Source organism: Wyeomyia smithii, chromosome 2, assembly GCF_029784165.1.
Source record: "Wyeomyia smithii strain HCP4-BCI-WySm-NY-G18 chromosome 2, ASM2978416v1, whole genome shotgun sequence".
Lineage (NCBI taxonomy): Eukaryota > Metazoa > Arthropoda > Insecta > Diptera > Culicidae > Wyeomyia > Wyeomyia smithii.
In genome coordinates, this window is record NC_073695.1 from 28,407,996 (window position 1) to 28,426,980 (window position 18,985).

At 37.5% G+C, this 18,985-nt stretch overlaps 2 protein-coding genes across 6 annotated transcripts in view; one reads left to right on the plus strand and one right to left on the minus strand.

Moving 5' to 3' along the window:
• Positions 1-18,985, minus strand: part of LOC129722356 (calmodulin-binding transcription activator 1) — a 511,905-nt gene that overhangs the window by 435,562 nt on the left and 57,358 nt on the right. For all 4 annotated transcript variants that reach the window (XM_055675739.1, XM_055675738.1, XM_055675736.1 and 1 more), the window contains exon 3: positions 16,800-16,977. In XM_055675739.1, coding sequence (XP_055531714.1) covers positions 16,800-16,839 — 40 coding nt within the window. In that variant the 5' untranslated portion in view covers positions 16,840-16,977. The remainder of the gene's footprint in view (positions 1-16,799; positions 16,978-18,985) is intronic.
• On the plus strand, positions 67-12,811 carry LOC129722367 (uncharacterized). 2 transcript variants are annotated; one of them, XM_055675757.1, is made up of 3 exons: positions 67-284; positions 341-487; positions 12,443-12,811. In XM_055675757.1, the coding sequence occupies exons 1-3, from the start codon at positions 182-184 to the stop codon at positions 12,505-12,507; spliced, it is 315 nt and encodes a 104-aa protein (XP_055531732.1). In that variant the 5' UTR covers positions 67-181; the 3' UTR covers positions 12,508-12,811. The 2 variants fall into 2 exon arrangements, 1 of the variants encoding a protein (XP_055531732.1); XR_008727594.1 differs by lacking the exon at positions 12,443-12,811 and adding an exon at positions 550-836 and having other exon boundaries at positions 69-284.

Consider the following 18,985-nt stretch of genomic DNA (forward strand, 5'->3'; position numbering starts at 1 on the left):
TGCATCAATCAATCTGTTGCCATTTTTCAACGCGTTATCTCATTTCTCTTTTCAAGCTTACGATTACAAGCAAGCGACTGTCAATTAGACAGAGAATTCTCAGTGATTAATTTCAAACGTACTATTCGTCGTTAAGTTTTTACAAGTGAACAGAGTTTTTTGTTGGCTTCTGAAAATTAAAATGGGTGTCAAAGGCAAAATATTTCCCATTTTAATAGTTCTCACATTATGGGTATCAGTCCATGGAAGACCTTCATCAAACTGGTATCCAGAATATGATTCAGGTGAATTGGATTATCAGTTTGTTAACTGTTAAATTGATCAAAACTTCAAAAAAAAGACTCAGACAACGCGATAAACGAAGTCGTCGAACCAAAGACACTATCAACAGCTACAATGGAACCTTCGAAAACGGAAATATCTACGGAATACAAAGCAGCCGCAGTTCATGGAAGGCCATGGCCCTTGTATCCAGAATATGATCCAGGTAAGATTGAATTATCAAATAGTTAACTGTAACATTGGTCAAAATTTTGAAAAAAAAAAAAGACACAGACAATGAAATTGAAAAAAAATTCTACCTGGAGCCATCATCTACAACTGCATTAACACCTCCTAAAACGAAACACATAAAAAATTCAAAGCTATATTTCGGACGCCTCCTCAGTGCCAACTGGAAGCCCATTTAAGTAACAGACTCAACATAATAATTTTTCAATGAATTTATAAAATAAAATAAATCAAATTACAAACCTTTTGAAGTAGAATACTTCTCTCAGGAAGTTCGGCTACATAGGGATGTGAAATGAAAATCTAAAACCGAAAAAAGTGAAAAATATGTCCAATTTCAAATGCTAATAAATCGGTTAGTTTTTGATGGATTTCCTTCGTTCTTGCAGCAATAGATTGAAAAATCTTCTAAGATTCTTACCAAAAGAAGATAATTGTAATTTTATTATTCACACTATTGTACTATTGAAAATAGTCAAGCCTTGACAAAACGAAAAATTCGACCTCTGATTGGTCGTTATATGATTGCTTCCCAAGCACGGTCGACAGAATCATATACCTTGCAATTTAAAACATGCTATTTGGCCTATATAAGAGCCTGTTTCAGCCGAAGCCGCTCATAATAGTTCTAGACAGCGACAACAGCAGTCGTCCTCCCTTAGCAGCAGCACTAACAGTGCAGTGGATACCAGCGATGGCGGAAAGCGGCCACAACTGTGGCATGGCTATGGATAGCGCACTAGTTACAGCGGATCTCAGCATCGATAGCGGCTGATGCAGTGAGGCACTTTAGTGAAATGCAGTCTCTGTGCGATAGTGGGCACTAGTGAATGCATTCAATGAAAAGTTGACTCATTTTGACAACACGTGAGCCGTCTAGTTTTGAGTGTTAAATCAGCTTTTCACTGTTTATTTTATCACAAGGAATATTTTCTTCACATGGTCAGTGATAACGCAAAGATGTGATCGGCATCTTATCCGATACTAAAATGAACAACAAATTGTCCTTTTCAGGACGAAATAAACACTTGATTGAAGAGTTAATATCTTCTAATGAGTTAATTCACATTTTTAAATTTGTAAAAGTTATAAATTTTACTTTATCTCCGTGTCTCATAACGTACTGAATTATCTTTTCGTTCAGTCATGAGCACGACATCCAAAAAAATTTCATCTCAAAATTTAAAAAGTGTCAAGCCCCAACCATGACAAGCAACTTACTATATTATTGAAAATGGTCAATCCTTGTTGAATGGCGAAATTCGATTGATCCGATTAGTCAACGTTTATTTACTAGAAAAAATGACTGACACGCAAGCAGCCGGGTTATCTTTCTTGTAAAAGTATTCTACTCCAACCTTGCAGTCGTGGCTTTGTACACAACTCTCCTGTTTTTTTAATTCAACCACTAGCTTAAGTTCGTCAAATTCACATAACATGAAACCGCCCCAACACCGCTGGTGTTGATTTCATCTGTCTCCTAGATGCAATAGTCATACTCACCCTCGCCATGCCACAATTTATTGGGCACACCATTAACTGGACAGTGGAAAAATTCGCTGATTAAAAACATTTGTTATGGGCGCGATGAGCAGTGCACTCAAGAAGACCTAACGGTTTTTTTTCGCGGTCCGCATCCATTAGGCCCGGCGAAAGGATGAAATTTATGCACAATGCTCACATTCTCGTTCTAGCGTTTTTCCCCCTTTTGGCCAAGGATTCGAATGGATAACAGCAAAGCAACCAGTATATACGAACAAAAGCAGTCGGAAAACTTTGCGATCAACAATCAGGGGAATCCGACGGTGAACTATGCAGCTACCGATCCAATTAAAGAAATAATCATTCGACCTTCATTTGGATCTCAGTGAATCGCATTTTCATTTTGCAATACCAAATTCTGTAATAGATTGAACACAAAATGCCCCTTCCGGATAACTATGTCCTCCGGACACACCGAGTGTTCTTATTTCCTCCTCTTCTTTGAGGTATCGTCACATACTTCACACACATACACACATTCCAGTGGAAAACAGTCTGCCAAATCGCGAAGAGCTCGGTTTCAAGAGACAACACTATAAATTTGGTAACCCCACCGGGACTACCCCAGCTCCCAGCCTCCCCTCATGATTTGCTGCCAACCGACAGAGCGAACCAACAGAAGGAAATTCGAATAAAGCTTGCAAGTTCGCGATGCTCTTTATTAAATATTTTTATAGTGGATTTTTTGTGGTTTTCCAGCAGTTCCCGGAACCCGCGTTGTAGGTTTCTTTTTTACGACGTTAGCGGGTGACTGTTCAAAAGGGTTATATTTTTTTCGGTGTGCTGCTCTACTCGCTGTTACTGTTTGTCGGCACATTTAGACGTATTTGTCGTTTGCTTTAGGAGATAACTTCCATTGCAGGAAAATGCAAGAATAGTGCCATGCACGCCTCTTATTGGATTACTTCTTGTGGGATTTTTTATCTATTTGAAAAATGCACATTAATAAATGGTTTGCCGGATGACCTTTCGTCCAAATTGGAGTGTTTTTGCTTCGGTTTTGTAAACTGAGTATTTGTCGAGGGTAAAGAAATCTGTTTAGACTCAAGAATACTTGTCAATTTTTGTTGCTCAGCAACGTTTGGTTGCGTATAAAAACTATCTAAGAACGAGTTGTAATAAAGCTTTGCAAAAAATAAACACCAAGAAAAAAAAGCACGGGAAAAGAACAACCGTTGAAACCTGCTTCATAAGAATGCTTACCGAAGACTCTCTTTATCAAATATCAATCCATGTCGACAACCGGTTCCACAAAAACGGCATCGAATTCAACTGCTTACTTAACTTATTTTTTACCTGACATACTTACTGCTGTTTATACGGCGAAATTCAACGGCAACGGCCAGCCTAAAATCAGCTGCGGCAACATTCTGTGGCGCTGCATCTTGCCCTACCCAATGAGACGAAAGTATCTCGAAGAGATGTCGTCCCGATCAGTCAAAAATATCAGAATTGTAACAAATCTTGATATATTGTTACGAACTTTTTGTATCAACTTGTGTTCTAAACTTGGTCTCGTTAATAGTTAAAATATCAAAATTTCTATCAAAATTACTTACTGATTATTACAAATTATAACAAGTTTTGTAAGGTTTTTGGCAGAAAAAGATCAGAATTAGTGAGAGTGTACAATATTTTGCTAATTGAATAACAAATTTTGTTATGAATATGCTTTAAAAAAACACATTTTTGAACATTCATGTGTATGATAACAGAATTTGATATAATTCTGTACTTTTCATCATTTCGCCAAATCAAGAATATTATAAGCTTTGTTATTTCTATCAAGTTCAGATATATTTGTGTTACTCCTTCGTTACAATCGTTTGATCGGGGTACTTTCAAACTGCTTTAAACGAAAGAAATCTGGTCTTAAATTTATCTAATTATTCCACAAAGGTTTCTCTAACTCTCCCTCCCTGTCGTGCTTATACTACTTCATTCGCCAAGCTGCTATCCACCTTGACTGTAGGACTACGAGTCGAAAAAAGCTCGTTATAACGAGGAATACCTGTATTCCAATAATGTTAAATGATTCTAGCCGTGGGTAATTAACGTTCAAAAAGGTTTTCATTTTCATAATATTTAGAATATAAGTTCAGAAAACTAGAAAAATAATAAAATAGAATGTCAAATTAGAACAAAAGGAACGATTTGTTTATTTTAACTTAAATTTATTACACAATCTATGAATAAAAATCCGGAGTAGCGAAATATAAGCCAAAAAGCTTACGTTCATCAACTCTTTTATTGCGTTATTGGCCGAGATATTTTAAAAGTAAATAAAATCGATTTTGTTTTAGAAAAATACGCCTTATTCGTAAGTTATCCGTGATTTTTCGGCAAAAATCATAGAACTCATTGAAATGTATGATCGGTTCTACATAATTCACTCTTCGACAACAATAATTTAACAACTGAAAACATGTTGATATTGAAAAAATGCTCCAGAACTCAATCTTAAGAAACATTCTGAACTTTTACTCACAACTTATGTGATAACTGCAAGTTTCGATGAAAATGATACTAGGAGCGCAACTTAATTCTTGCTGTTTGTTAACAGATGGTGCCAGCAGTAATGAGATGGACCAAATAACAAAACAAACCATTTTTGTACCAACTAATCATTATTTGTGGAAGATTTATCATTTCATTTAAAGTAAACGCGAAACTGAAGCGCATCGAGAGTTAAAAAAAAGTTTACGAAAATGCTACTCCAAGTGAAACAACGTGCCGTGATAGATTCCGTCCCTTTTAAGACGATAATTTCGATGTTGACGACTGTCCGCATGAAGGCAAAAACTCTCGAAGACGCGAAATTTGAAAAATTGCTCGACGACGATTCATGCCAAACGCAGAAACAGATTGTTTCGGTTCGCCAAACCATTTCCAAGCGCTTGCTCAAATAAAGCTGCTTTTGTTATTGAAAACCATACAGCGGGAACATAGCTGCGCACCCAAAAGTTTCAAGTTACCACTAACAAAACGCTTCCTTTTAAATAAAAGCTTAAAATGTTATGTATTTGATAGATAAACTAGTTTTTTGGTGTACACTTTTCTTAGTTCCATCGTTCACAGACAGTTTAAGCTTTCTGAGAAACAATGCTTCAAATAAAATGTAACTAAAATATATACACCCTTTTAGAAAAATATTCTTGATACTAAAACATTCCTCCAATACTAATGTGAGTGCCAAATTTCTGTACTATCCAAAATGGTCATTCAAATATGTGTTTCTTTGGCAGATCGTCGGGGCTGAAAATGAGTTATCAGCAAATTCTAAAACATGATGTTGAGACGTATGGTGAATAAACCATAAATATTCGTCGTTTGCGAAAGTTTGCGAAACTGCATTCAAAGAAAACGGCAGCTGAAGCTCATCGAGAGTTTAAAAAAAGGTTTACGGAAATGCTGCTCTAAATGAACCAACGTTCCTTGATTGGTTCCGTCCTTTTAAATACAGTTATTTCGATGTCGACGACTGTTCGCGTGAAGGAAAGCCAAAAAAACTTCGAGGACGCTGAATTCTAGGAGCTGCTCGAACAGAATCCGTGCCAAACGCAGAAACAGCTTGCTTCTTCATCAGGAGTTACCCGCCAAGCCATATCCATGCTTTTTTAACACAAAGTTTAAAAAACAATGAGAACTTTGCGGCGCATATAATAATTCCAAATTTTTATTAATATAACTATTCTTCTTCATTCAAAATTCAATGTGTTTGTTTTTTTTTGTATATATATATTTTTTATAGTTCCCTCGTTCACAGTTAGTTTTACTGGACAGTTAAAGCATTCTCTGAGAGTATCCTTCAAATTAAGTGTTAGCCAAAACGCATACGCCTTTTTTTCGAAAATTGTAGTTCAAGAATTTTATAAAAAAAATTTGAAAATTTTCAAGGGGCCATTCACAAACCAAGTGGACAGATTTTTAACACCTCCCCCCCCCCCGTGAACAACTGCTCATAAATGTCATAAATGTCATAAATGTCATAAATGTCATAAATGTCATAAATGTCATAAATGTCATAAATGTCATAAATGTCATAAATGTCATAAATGTCATAAATGTCATAAATGTCATAAATGTCATAAATGTCATAAATGTCGTAAATGTCATAAATGTCATCAATGTTATAAATGTCATAAATGTCATAAATGTCATAAATGTCATAAATGTCATAAATGTCATAAATGTCATAAATGTCATAAATGTCATATATGTCATATATGTCATAAATGTCATAAATGTCATAATTGCATAAATGTCATAAATGTCACAAATGTCATAAATGTCATAAATGTCATAAATGTCATAAACAAGGATGGAAAAACGTGCTATTTATAAGCTTTCAATCCTAGCAAACCATCGCTATTAAAAGTTACACATTCTCAAGCTTGCAACAGACAACTTAGAGCAAAGAAATATATGGTAGCTTTCTTTGATGATTTTGTTTCAATATTGCCTGCTTTAGGCGGAGCGAGCAACATATAGCGAGTGGTTCACGAAAGAATCGTAAACGATTGCACTCAAGCGATCGCAATGATTTTTTTTAAATGTTGGTTGCTTGTAGGCGTAATTCGGCTACTCCACGTCGTGCTTTTACCGTGATATACCACGATGATTCTTGGTGATTTCAAGTATCAGATGCTAATGCACCATGCTACAATTTCCGTATGCATTGATGATACCTATTTGCTCCGGCAAGCAAACAATTGAACGCAATCTAACGTTCATTTGGATTCATAATTTTGTACCACTGGCGATAATATCTCAAAGCTTCTCGCGATAATGTTGAATGCAAGTGAACTTGGATACAATAAATACTATCGTGTTTGAATCATTCAGTCTCCTTCTATGGTATTCGGAACTCTTAGAAGCGAAAAACAATCAGCAGCGTTTCTATGGAAAACTTGTACGCGAGTGGAAATAGTTGAACGATAACTGATAAATCAAAAAACACATTTGCATGAAATATTGCTAGTGAGTGAACTTTTCCATGCTTGGTCATAAATATCATAAATGTCAGAAATATCATAAATGTCACAAATGTCATAAATGTCATAAATGTCATAAATGTCATAAATGTCATAAATGTCATAAATGTCATAAATGTCATAAATGTCATAAATGTCATAAATGTCATAAATGTCATAAATGTCATAAATGTCATAATTGTCATAAATGTCATAAATGTCATAAATGTCATAAATGTCATAAATGTCATAAATGTCATAAATGTCATAAATGTCATAAATGTCATAAATGTCATAAATGTCATAAATGTCATAAATGTCATAAATGTCATAAATGTCATAAATGTCATAAATGTCATGAATGACATAAATGTCATAAATGTCATACATGTCATAAATGTCATAAATGTCATAAATGTCATATATGTCATAAATGTCATAAATGTCGTAAATGTCATAAATGTCATAAATGTCATAAATGTCATAAATGTCATAAATGTCATCAATGTCATGAATGTCATAAATGTCATAAATATCATAAATATCATAAATATCATAAATGTCATAAATGTCATAAATGTCATAAATGTCATAAATGTCAAAAATGTCATAAATTTCATAAATGTATTAAATGCCATAAATGTCATAAATGTCAAATGTCATTGATGTCATAAATATCATACATGTCATAAATAATATAACTATCTTAAATGTTATAAATGTAATAAGAGTCATAAATGTGATATATGTCATTAATGTCATAAATGTCAGAGAGTTGGACTCATGCGGAAAATTGTTATGCGTGTCACCTTCAAAAGGGTGACATCCATGAGACTAATTATCGATTAGGTGGATATCGAGGTGAAACCCTTGAAAATTATACAATTTTGCTTCTAAGAGTATAATCCCACCCATTTCAATTTTCAAAAAACGAATAAATTTAGTGCAATTGAAAACGAACGTGCTAAATCTCACACTTTTTTATATCAAGATGTTTTCACTGCAACATGGTGGAGATAACATCCAGGGGGAAAGGGGTGTTACCCAAATTTTCCGCTCTGAGTGTCACCCGGTCAAGCTACGCCACTGTGTTGAAGGCAACTGAAAAGAATTATTTTTTACGATGAGTTACTACAGCTATGAAGTAGAAACATCCTGAATAATTTGTTCCATTATCCGACCATCAACAAAGTTTTTGCCGTTGGAGTAATAGAAGCATTTGCAAACAAAGACCTTATTAATCAGATCTGACAAATTGCAATTACAGGCAAGGTTAGTAAGGATACCGATAATGATATAGGAATGTTTGGCAACAGAAAATACAAGCAAGCGAACCAGTAAGAATTTAATCAATTACAAATACTCTTGTCAATTCTCAACTTTTCTAAGCTCAGGCGCTGCGGTTCCGAAATCGAAACTATTATAGAAATTAGAAATCACTTAATAACTGGATGTTCTTCAAATTACATGAACCCCAAATAAAGATGACGGACACTACCGTTCAAAATGTTCAACCTACACTTCAGAAATCTGGTAATGAATAATATACAACATTTTGAATAAAGTCATTCAATCGAGCGTGTATTAGTAATTCACCATACATCGCACAGCCGAAATCAGCACTCAAGTCTAGACTTCATCTACTTACCGCTTTTATATATTTCTAAGGGACAATTTTCTTTAGCACCGCAAGCAAGTAAACTAGCAGGTTGTACGTCTAATCTTTCCGGAAACGGAAGAAAATGGTAAAACATTCCGGTGAGATTTGGTTGTCTTTGGCAGGGAGCGTACCGCCACCAGCGTCACCACCACTGCACCCGCTTCCTTCGCTCTCGGTCGGAGAAGTGCAATAAAATCCGAATCACACAATCGCATTGCCAGCGACGACGATTCACATACGTGCTGTTACCCTTGTGTGTCATCCTTTTTGTGCTACTAAAACCAGACTAAGGTTCCCTTTTCCTGGGAGGTTAGATTACAGGCAACTAGCAAGCCGACGCCGAGAGACAAAAGGAAATGTTCCGTTTTAGTGCTCATAAAAGAAGTTAATTTTCTCAAGTGTTGGAAGATAAAACTATCAATAAATCACTTCCACTTTTATGCACTTGACCTAGCAGCCAAGACGGAAGCTATTGCCAGCAGCAAAGACGGTAACGACGAAATTATTTTCATCCGAATCCGTTTGAATGCTTCGATGTATTTAAGCAGAACGTTATACGACTAAGGAATTTTATTTACTCTATGATCTCTTATGTCAGCGATTTTTTTTCTTCAAAATTCTACCGTGATGGGACTCATAAAAAACTCTAATAACCTGATTAGCACCTCATATTCATCTGAAGCACAAGAAAGGGTCTATTATTTGCTCAATTGAATCTGTGATCCGCAACGATGTTAGTCTACAGGAGGTCGACAAGATAAATCACAGTCGATGAAAGCTAACTCCCCCCAGATGCTTTCCGTACTGTATCAGTCATTCATTCGTACCCTCAGCCACAGCCGTTTAATTTCCGGATGCTCCCCCAACTGCCACGATATATTTGTCAACAGTTTAGACATCTATCTTCTGCCGTGTTAGCTATCGAGGGATTGGGTGGCTTTTATTTATTTGTGTATACAACTACCATAATTCTGATAAAATGGTACTGCTTTCCTTTGCTGGTAGCTTGGGGTAAGATTCCGTGCTGACTTGTGACTTGTCTTAGTTCAGTAGAAATCAACTTTTACCCCGCATCACCCCCTCAACTAATATTCACTCTTCAGAATTTGCTAAGCATCTTTCTTCGCCCGAAGCAAAATGAATTGCCGTATCACATTACCACACCACCTGTTTTCACGGAAGACTACAGCATTGGGGGGAGTGTTGAACCTTACCTGTGAAGCCAAGTATGACTTATAGCATGAAAAGTCTATCTTTCCTGTCTGCCGCCTTTCTGCCGGCACAGAACGGTTGGTGGAAGACTCCTCAAGCGTGCTTCACCAGTTTTCTGGTATTCATCCGAATGTCACACCAATAAGGACGACAAACATGGTAATTAGTTTATTTACATGCAGGTGGTTTTCTGAGCAGAAATTAAATTTTGAAATCGTTTAATGTATGGTTCTCGAAAACAGAGATGTCATTAAAAAACTAAAAAAAAAACAGCCGCTTTCAAGTGTTTTGTAGTGTCCAAATTTTACTTGCTCTAAGTTTGCAAATTTGATGTTCTCTTTTCACAAAACACGAATAAATTTATTAACCGTTGCCTCCTTCCGGGCGCGCCTGCTCATACATATGAATGATCACGATGGATGTACCGTCTCTCATCAACAAGACGACCTCCACCCTGTACCGGGAACGAGGAACCAGTCGAATTCGCCAGAAGACAGTACTGGAAGATTACAAGAAGTTAGCTGAAATTCGTGAGCGGAAATCACGATTTTCGCCACATCCCACTGAGACCGAAACTAAACGATAGCTGCTACAAGTAAAACCGAGTCACCGAACAGAGCGGTTTCACATTCGCGCGTCACACCAACCCGGAGTAAGTGCTAACGATTGTACATCACTGATTAAATATTTACTCTAAACGCAGTCAGAATCGAAAGAAGTACTCCGCCGGGTCGAGCTGTGCTAGGAATAAACTTGCGATGCGGGGAACTTTCCACCCGAGTCAGCGGAAACATGTACGAGTATTTAGTAAATCAAGTGAAACAAGCGCTGCTCTCGATTTCGTTTCAGCGGCTGTAGGGAGTTATTTTGAGGAGATACAGCTAAATCCTGTCAATTCAGTGATGGTGAAAAACGAAACCGTGCCTTGCATTGGCGTTCCTCCATCCTGGCTACGCACCCGCCCCGTTGGTGTATAAGAAATGCGTTTAATGTTTGCAAAATAAATTGCCCAACGTCATGATAGCTGTGTTGTCATTGGCTTCATAATATAGCGAACGATGGATCGGCTGTATTACAGGCACCAGTGTCAGAGCGCTTAGAATAGCGAATAATCCCCCAAACAAGGAAATATTCGATATGTTGAAGTTACGACCCGGACGGGAATCATTTGTGTTGTTTTAATTTAGTCTAACGAAAACTGGAACCCGGTAATGCTGTCATGGAAAGTTGACAGTAGAAGATTGGTGCTGGAAGTCGTTGTTACTGCAAACCACGCAAATATTTTGAAATGTTTTGAATTATCGCTAGGATATGAAATGTATTCATCTTGGTCAGTGATCTAGATCAAAATAGTGTCAATCAATTACTCGCAACCATTTTCTCGCAACAAACAAAGAATATAATTTTACGAGTGAAAAACACGTTTATATCCATACCACGAGAACACTTTTGAATCGAATCCTATAGGTTCGAAATCTTGCTGTAATTTATTGCTCAACAGAAAAATGATAGCGCGCACACACAAAATAATTCCCGAAATTCGGATTTTTATCCGATTGTCATTAAATTTCCAGGGTGTAAAAACAAATAATTAAAATATGTTTTGATTTTTTTTCGCCGTTTACTTCAAACTCCCGCACTTTGACCTTAAATTCGGCCATAAGATTTTGCAGGTATTTGGCCATACAATCGACAATTTTCTGCATATTTACTCATACTTTCTTCATTTCTTCAACTGGCTTCACTACTTTAAGATATTTCGGAAGATCTTCTTCATAATAGCCCAGCAAATCGATACCAAATCCAGACGATCGTTAGACCGTTGTGAGCCTCCAGGAGAGGGAGAAGCCACTTTTGGAAACACTCTTCCAAATACATCCGTTCGTGGTGCTTGAGGTAACGAAAGTTGTACTCCACTTTCCGCTAGAACAAATCCCTTGCCAAATCGAGAACTTCTTGGTGAACTTGGACATCTTCTGTGTTCGGAGCTTCTCTGTAACATCAATCTTATCCTCGGCAGTGAAATACAGATTCCCTGAAAATACAGGCTCCCTGCAGCCCACCTTAACATTAGTCTTATCGTCCATCATGCAACAGTGTAGTTTCGTCAGCTTTTGGTTGTATAATTTCCGGACACGAGTTTTTACGACCGTTTTCTTCTACTCGTCACGGTTTGGGACCTTTCAAAACTTGAAACCGTTTTATGATGCCCGGAACCGCAGAATTCATGATTTCTCATATTCCGTGTTGCTGATTATCGCTTCATTACACTCAAATACGTTGTTTGCAACCAGAAGTACTCAGTACAGTGGCAACACTCCTAAATTAAACAAACGTGTTTATTGTCCCGTGCCATGGTGAGTGACTTACGTGAGAGAAGTTTGTTTTTCTTCGCACCTTCTCCGCTTCGGACCCGATCAGATCGGAAGGCAGAAGTTTATTCGTGGCAACCTCTTCACTCAAATCCTTCGCATCATTCACTTCATTTGCATCGTTCGTATCATTCGTACGCATCGCATCATATTCTTCGTGTCTTTTTTTCTAGGTGATCCAAAGCGATTAGCTTTATTCAGCCAACAGGGCTATGTAGTGGTAGGTCCCAAAAATTAAAACAGGTTAGCAGTGATGAACCGCGGCGCGTTGAAAAAAAGTTGAAGGATGTTGTGGCGGAAAAGGCTGATGCCACAGGGACTATAAAATATCGATGCCTTGCCGATGTTGACAAGTGCATCTACGAGCAAAATAATTTTAATTCGGCTTATACAAAGAGGCATCGGATTTCATGTCACAAACACAGTTGTTCAATGATATATCTAGCATTATCCAGTTTTGCTCAGAAGTCTGAAGCTATACGTTAAACATTTGAATAACGAATTATTGTCACTAAATTATAAGCAGAAATGAAGTGAAATATACTGAAATATTTTGGTTTTGAAGTAAATGTATATGTTTTTAAGCATTTAATACAGTTTTTTTAAATACATTTAAAACTTCAGAAGTTGACTCCAACCATTCTAGATACAAAACAATACATTGAAAGAATGCCATTTTTTTTTTTCAAACATCTCCACGGTGCTCCCACAGACCGTTATTATAAAAAAAAATGCACCAAAGAATCTGAGTACACCATTCGATTCGCTATGACGTCCAGAATGTCTGGTCAAAATTTCAAAATCATCGTACGGTACATTTTTGAGTAATGCCCTTTTGGAGGTCGTAAAGTACAAGAAAGTGATATGAAAACGACGAAATACTTATTGTAAAGCACGTTTTTCAACCACCATTTTATGAAATAACATCCAAAAAAGCTTCCACACATTCCAAGGGTTATATTTCAAGACATTAACAATTGGTGGAAAGATTTCTTTAAAAATCCCACAGTGCACAGTGGTCCAAACCCGAAAAATCGTGATCGTCCTAGATTTGACTGTGAAAAACTGATTTTATGTACTCAATGTCTTCAGCGAAATTGTTCCATAGAACAAGGCCCTACTTTTGGCGATTTTAGTTTTTCGATCAATCCACCTAACAGTGAGATAAAAAAATATTTTTTTCTAATTTTCAATATACCAGATTGCTTCCTTCAGCAAAGCTGTGGAAAATTTTAAAAGAAAAACAATTGCTGACCACTGCGATGTCCTATCTGTACGTTGGACACGACAAGATAGAGTTTTTCATAGATCACTCCTCTTTAAAATCAGTTTTTTGTCTATAACTTTTTCTATGATTGTCAAAACAATAAATTTCATAAAGTTTTGAGAGAATCTTAGTTGAATGAATAAAATCTTAGAACATTTTGCATTGTTTTGACCATTACAGACAAAATTATAGACAAAAAACTGACTTTTAGGAGGGGTGTTCCACAAAAAACTCTATTTTGTCGTGTCCAACGTACAGATAGGACATCGCAGTATTCAGCAATTGTTTTTCTTTTAAAATTTTCCATAACTTTGCTGAAGCAAGTAATCTGGTATACTGAAAATTAGAAAAAATATTTTTTTTATCTCACTGTTAGGTGGATTGATCGAAAAACTAAAAAAGCCAAAAGTAAGGCCTTGTTCTATGGAATAATTTTGCTGAAGTCATTGAGTACATAAAATCAATTTTTCACAGTCAAATCTAGGACGATCACGATTTTTCGGGTTAAGACCACTGTGCACTGTGGTATTTTCAAAGAAATCTTTCCACCAATTGTTAATGTCTTGAAATATACCCCTTGGAATGTGTAGAAACTTTTTTGGATGTTATTTCATAAAATGGCGGTAAAAAACGTGCTTTACAATAAGTATTTCGTCGTTTTTATATCACTTTTTTGTACTTTACGACCTTCAGAAGGGCATTACTCAAAAATGTACCGTACGATGATTTTGAAATTTTGACCAGACATTCTGGACGTCATAACGAATCGAATGGTGTACTCAGATTCTTTGGTGCATTTTTTTTATAATAACGGTCTGTGGGAGCACCGTGTCTCAATAGATACGTGCGAACATCTGAACTAATTCCTTAAACTATATCCTGCAAAAATTAATCTGACAAAAACACATCCCTTCTCAGATGTATCGAACACCCTATCCGATTAACAGAGAATTCACTTGTCCATCCTATGCGGCGGCGTGTGTTTGGTTCTTGTACGCATCTATTCTCACCAGAACTAACGGTTTCTATCCCCAATGACTTTTATAAACATCATTGATCTTTTTCGACGCTTCGTTCGCTTCGTTAGATTAGTTTGCTTCGTTAGATTCGTTCGCCTCATTCGCTTCGTTCTGCTGTGAGTCGAATTGCTGGTGAGTAACTTTTTCTCGGGTAGCCGAATGTAATAAATCAGTGAGATACACATAGCAAGAAAAGAAGTAAAGAATAGAATACACCCAAACAGTTCATTGAGCACTGTTATTCGCACTTGAAAATGTGATGGCCTGCACTGCCCCTGTTTACATAGTTGACGTAACAACCAACACCATCATTGCGAGAAAAACGCGTTTTTGTTATTTTAACCCAATGCATTATATTGAGATACAATTTCAACAAAATAGTCTGTCAATTTTATGAAGATTGATGTTTGAAAAGAGGCCCCATGGATTATACGAGTCGGCCCGTGGTAATTGATCCAGAAAAACCGCTACGCCAGTTTATGCGAATAAACATGTACTTTTCTCGCAGATTGGTCGCATAGCTTGGCGTAAAAACTTGACTACTTCCTACACTGCCTCGCAGTTGATTCAGTTTTATCAATCGTGTTTCGGTCAAACGTCAGTTATTGTCCATCGGCAGTTTCAATTAGAGAAACACGCACAAACACACATACAAACACACACACACACACACACAAACACATGCAAAAAGACTTATTGTCGTATTCTACGTTACCTCTGCGGTCGTGTCTTATAAACAACCTCTTCAACTTTTTACACTCGACCACGTCGGATTTTCAACAAGAGTGTGCAAAATTTTTCACGTCTTTCACGTTCATCGTCGAAACCTTTTGATCCACTGACTCGAATTTGAGAAAGCTTTCAACACTATGTAAACAAACATTCCTCATCACTGCGCTGTCATTGGTTCCTCGCAACCTTCACTAGAGGCGCCATAGTAAAAAGAAAACTGCGACCAAGTATTAAGTGGATCTAACTTTATTAACTCAATTTTGGTAAAAATGGAACTGGGACGGACTTTTTTTTTGAGATTTTTGAGATTTCTTGAGATTTTTTGAGATTATTTGCAAATCAATTTTAGCTTAATGTTGTCCACTTTTAAACAACTTCTACCGCTTTTTTGGTTACTTCTGTTTTTTAACCCTCTTTCGGCTAGATTTTGTCCATTTCTGTCTTTAATTCATTCCTTTTTTTTTCTTCATTCAGCAATATTTATCAGATATTCTAGACTGAGTTCTGAACGTTTTGTTTAATATATTCTTCTAAACTCTTTTGGTCAATTTGAGTTAAACTTGAAATCATGATCTTGAATTTTTCTTAAATGCTTCAAAATGGGTCCAGCGTAGTATGCTCACGGTATTGACGTTGAAAAATAAACTTAAAAATTGACTAAAACTCTGTTCTGCTTTAAAATAAATAAACATTCAATCTAATTGGATTTTATTCCGAAACGGCGACATTCCGCCTTCCTTCCCGCCGCTATTCCACAGTAACAACTTCATGCTAAACATAAGAGAGCACAAACTCAGTTTTATAAATTGCTTCCTGTCATGCATCATACATCATCGCACTGCTGGACCGGTGTTCAACTACGCCACGTATACGCCACTAGGCCATAACCACTGGCCGTTCGACCCCATTTGCCTAAGGACCTCGGTGCCAGTCCCAGTCTCTGAGGTGTAACCGATTTCTGGTCTTACGGCAGAGTGGTGCTATAAAGCGGTAAATCTAATTCACATTTACCTCCCTCCCCCTGCTGGCACGAGGATTGCCCAGCCAAGCGACCTAGGAAGAGCGGATTCATGGTTACGAAAGGTCGGTATTTGTTTTCCCATGCCCCTCCAAAAATTCGTTTTGTGTGGCAAAGACTTCCTGAAAATCATTCATAAATTTGCTGTAAATCATTTGCGTGGAGAGTGAGTGGTTAGGGGCAGACTACTTTTTCGTAACTTTGCCTATCTTTAGATCTTTACCTGGCAAGAAATATTGGCGGAACTAATTCGTTTCCACCCGGTAATTACGAGCGTGTTATTTTTTCAAGCAGTTTTTGCGCACTGTGAAGAACCCGTTTTGATTGAGTAAAATACTACTCGATACTACTTTTTTGTTACGTTTTGGGAAACATTTTAAAAAAATCGTCTAAAGAACACAGTTACAAAAACACCCCACTGGAGAGAAAAACTGTATGCAATAATCGCACAGCGTTACCCATCGCTATGAATCAAGCCGTGAAATATCACTTACGTATCTGAAGGCTAAGACAGTAGACGGCCTGTGACGTCATTGCCCAGACGTCGGAAAGTGGTTATTACGGTGCACAGCAAAAACTTGCTTTCACCATCCTCTTCCGGCGGGCAGTTTCCGCGTCGGAAGTGCTCTCTCACTGGCAGGCTCCAAAGAAGTGCATCTACTTGCACCGACTCTGTAGAAAAAAATTCAAAGAGAAAAGAGGAAAAAATTATCAATAATAAAATGCTACTGAATGAGTGGTTAGTAAAATAACTTAAAGTATGCCTTACACCACTAAGGACGCAGATTATGAAGCTGTAGTGTGCAGGTTCGGCGAAAGAAAAAAAAAACGCTCAACCGCTGATTAAGTTTTACCGTCCTACTTTATTATGTAAATATTCCCGGATGGAATTGAAGAACTTTTTCTTGAAAATGTTGCTTCCATCCCAGGATTACTAACACGTACACGAAATAAATCTCTTTTATGGTAAGAGTTTGACTGTCGTCAGCAACAAGATTGATGAATACTTTGACACCACCTTCCAGCCAGCATCGGGGGCTGCAAAATGCAGTGCTCAGATTTGCATATGTTAAGTTAGCTCCATACAGCGAGAAATATGCTAAATAAATCCATTACCCTGGAGGAAAACCATGCCTCTATCACAAATATAAACTTCACCTGCAAACGAAAAGAAAATGTCGATGTTGAAGAATGAGCTCCGCATCACGCAAAGATGACGATGACGAGATCAAGTGCCAACGATTATAAGGATATCTGTTGCATAATGTCATAAATCTTCAATTCGCTACATTTTCACTGAGCAAATCTCCTCCCTCCTTTGGCCGCCCCGTAGTCCATGTTGAACATGCATGCCTACCCGTCGTAAGTTTAGCCCAAATTCAGAGCTCATTTATCATGAAACACTCATTTTTTCTCCATCGCTTGCCTGACATTCTACCCTGAAATCTCGTCTCCAGCCACAACGGGTAACTTTTCACTGGTGACTATCTTGTTTCTCCTTGCAAGGAGAGGAGACGGAAAAAATAATGTTTCTTCTTTTGCGCCAAAACATTGTGTAACGACCGTTCATCATTTTAAGCTACTTTGTCGGATTTTTCTCCGCTGCTCCCATTGACATCTCCACAGCAGCCAATCTGTGACAGTTCCCGGGAGGGGGGTTCTTTTCTCGTACAAAACTCTTACGTAGTACAGAGCCTTCACTAAATCACTTTACATCCTGGACCAGGCAGCCGAGTAGAAGTGCATACGACTGACCTCTATTCGATGTGATTTGCGTTCGGTGAAAATTTCGATAATTTTTTCTGGGACGTATTTTCATTAGTCAATTTTCGTTTCCTTATTATTTAGAATTAATATTAATACGCTCTTGGCAAGATCCAAACCTCGTAATCCTCCGGTCGGTAATCAAAGCCGCTAAACCAATCCCGCAGCTTGTGTGAGGGAGGCCACACAAACTAGCGATTAAGAAGTTTCCGTTTCTACGCAATCCATTCCGAAAATCCCTCATCGTGACAAACTGCTGAGCCTACCTTTACGTTGCTTACATGAAAACTTCCAGTGTGCTACAGCGAAGTCCCATACACAACATTGGTTTTGTGATGGCAGCGGGGGAAAAAATCAAAAAAAAATATTCAACACCAGGATTACACACGGGATAGTTTCTACCGCAAAATTGTCTTCCTCTTCGATCGGCACAAATTGGATATCAGCACAAAATCAAACCGATTCTCAGCCAAAAGCCGGGATTTCCATACCCCCTTGAAAATAGGTGTACGAACGATGATGACAACGACGACGACGCCAACGTCGTCAGTTGACTGTGACGATGCTCTAATCCACCAACTACGGGTGCGGGATCTATTTCCCATAGTCACAAATCCTCTGCCAAAGTCTGCATGGATTTGAAGTTTGACTCCTTGCTCTCCGGTAAAGATAGCTAAAACCGGCGGGCAATTCAAGCTAAAGGTTTTGCAGGAACGCCTTTGCTATATGATTTTGGTATTTCCAACGGAAAATTCGATAAACAGCTCAACGAAAGAACAATTTGGCAATCGAGCCGAAGAACGGTAGGTAACACACGCGAGGCAAGGAGAAACGGGAATGCCAAAAGAGCCTAAAATTAAGTGGATACAAATTGATACTAATAGCAATGATTTGGATTTCATATGGAAAGTTTTTC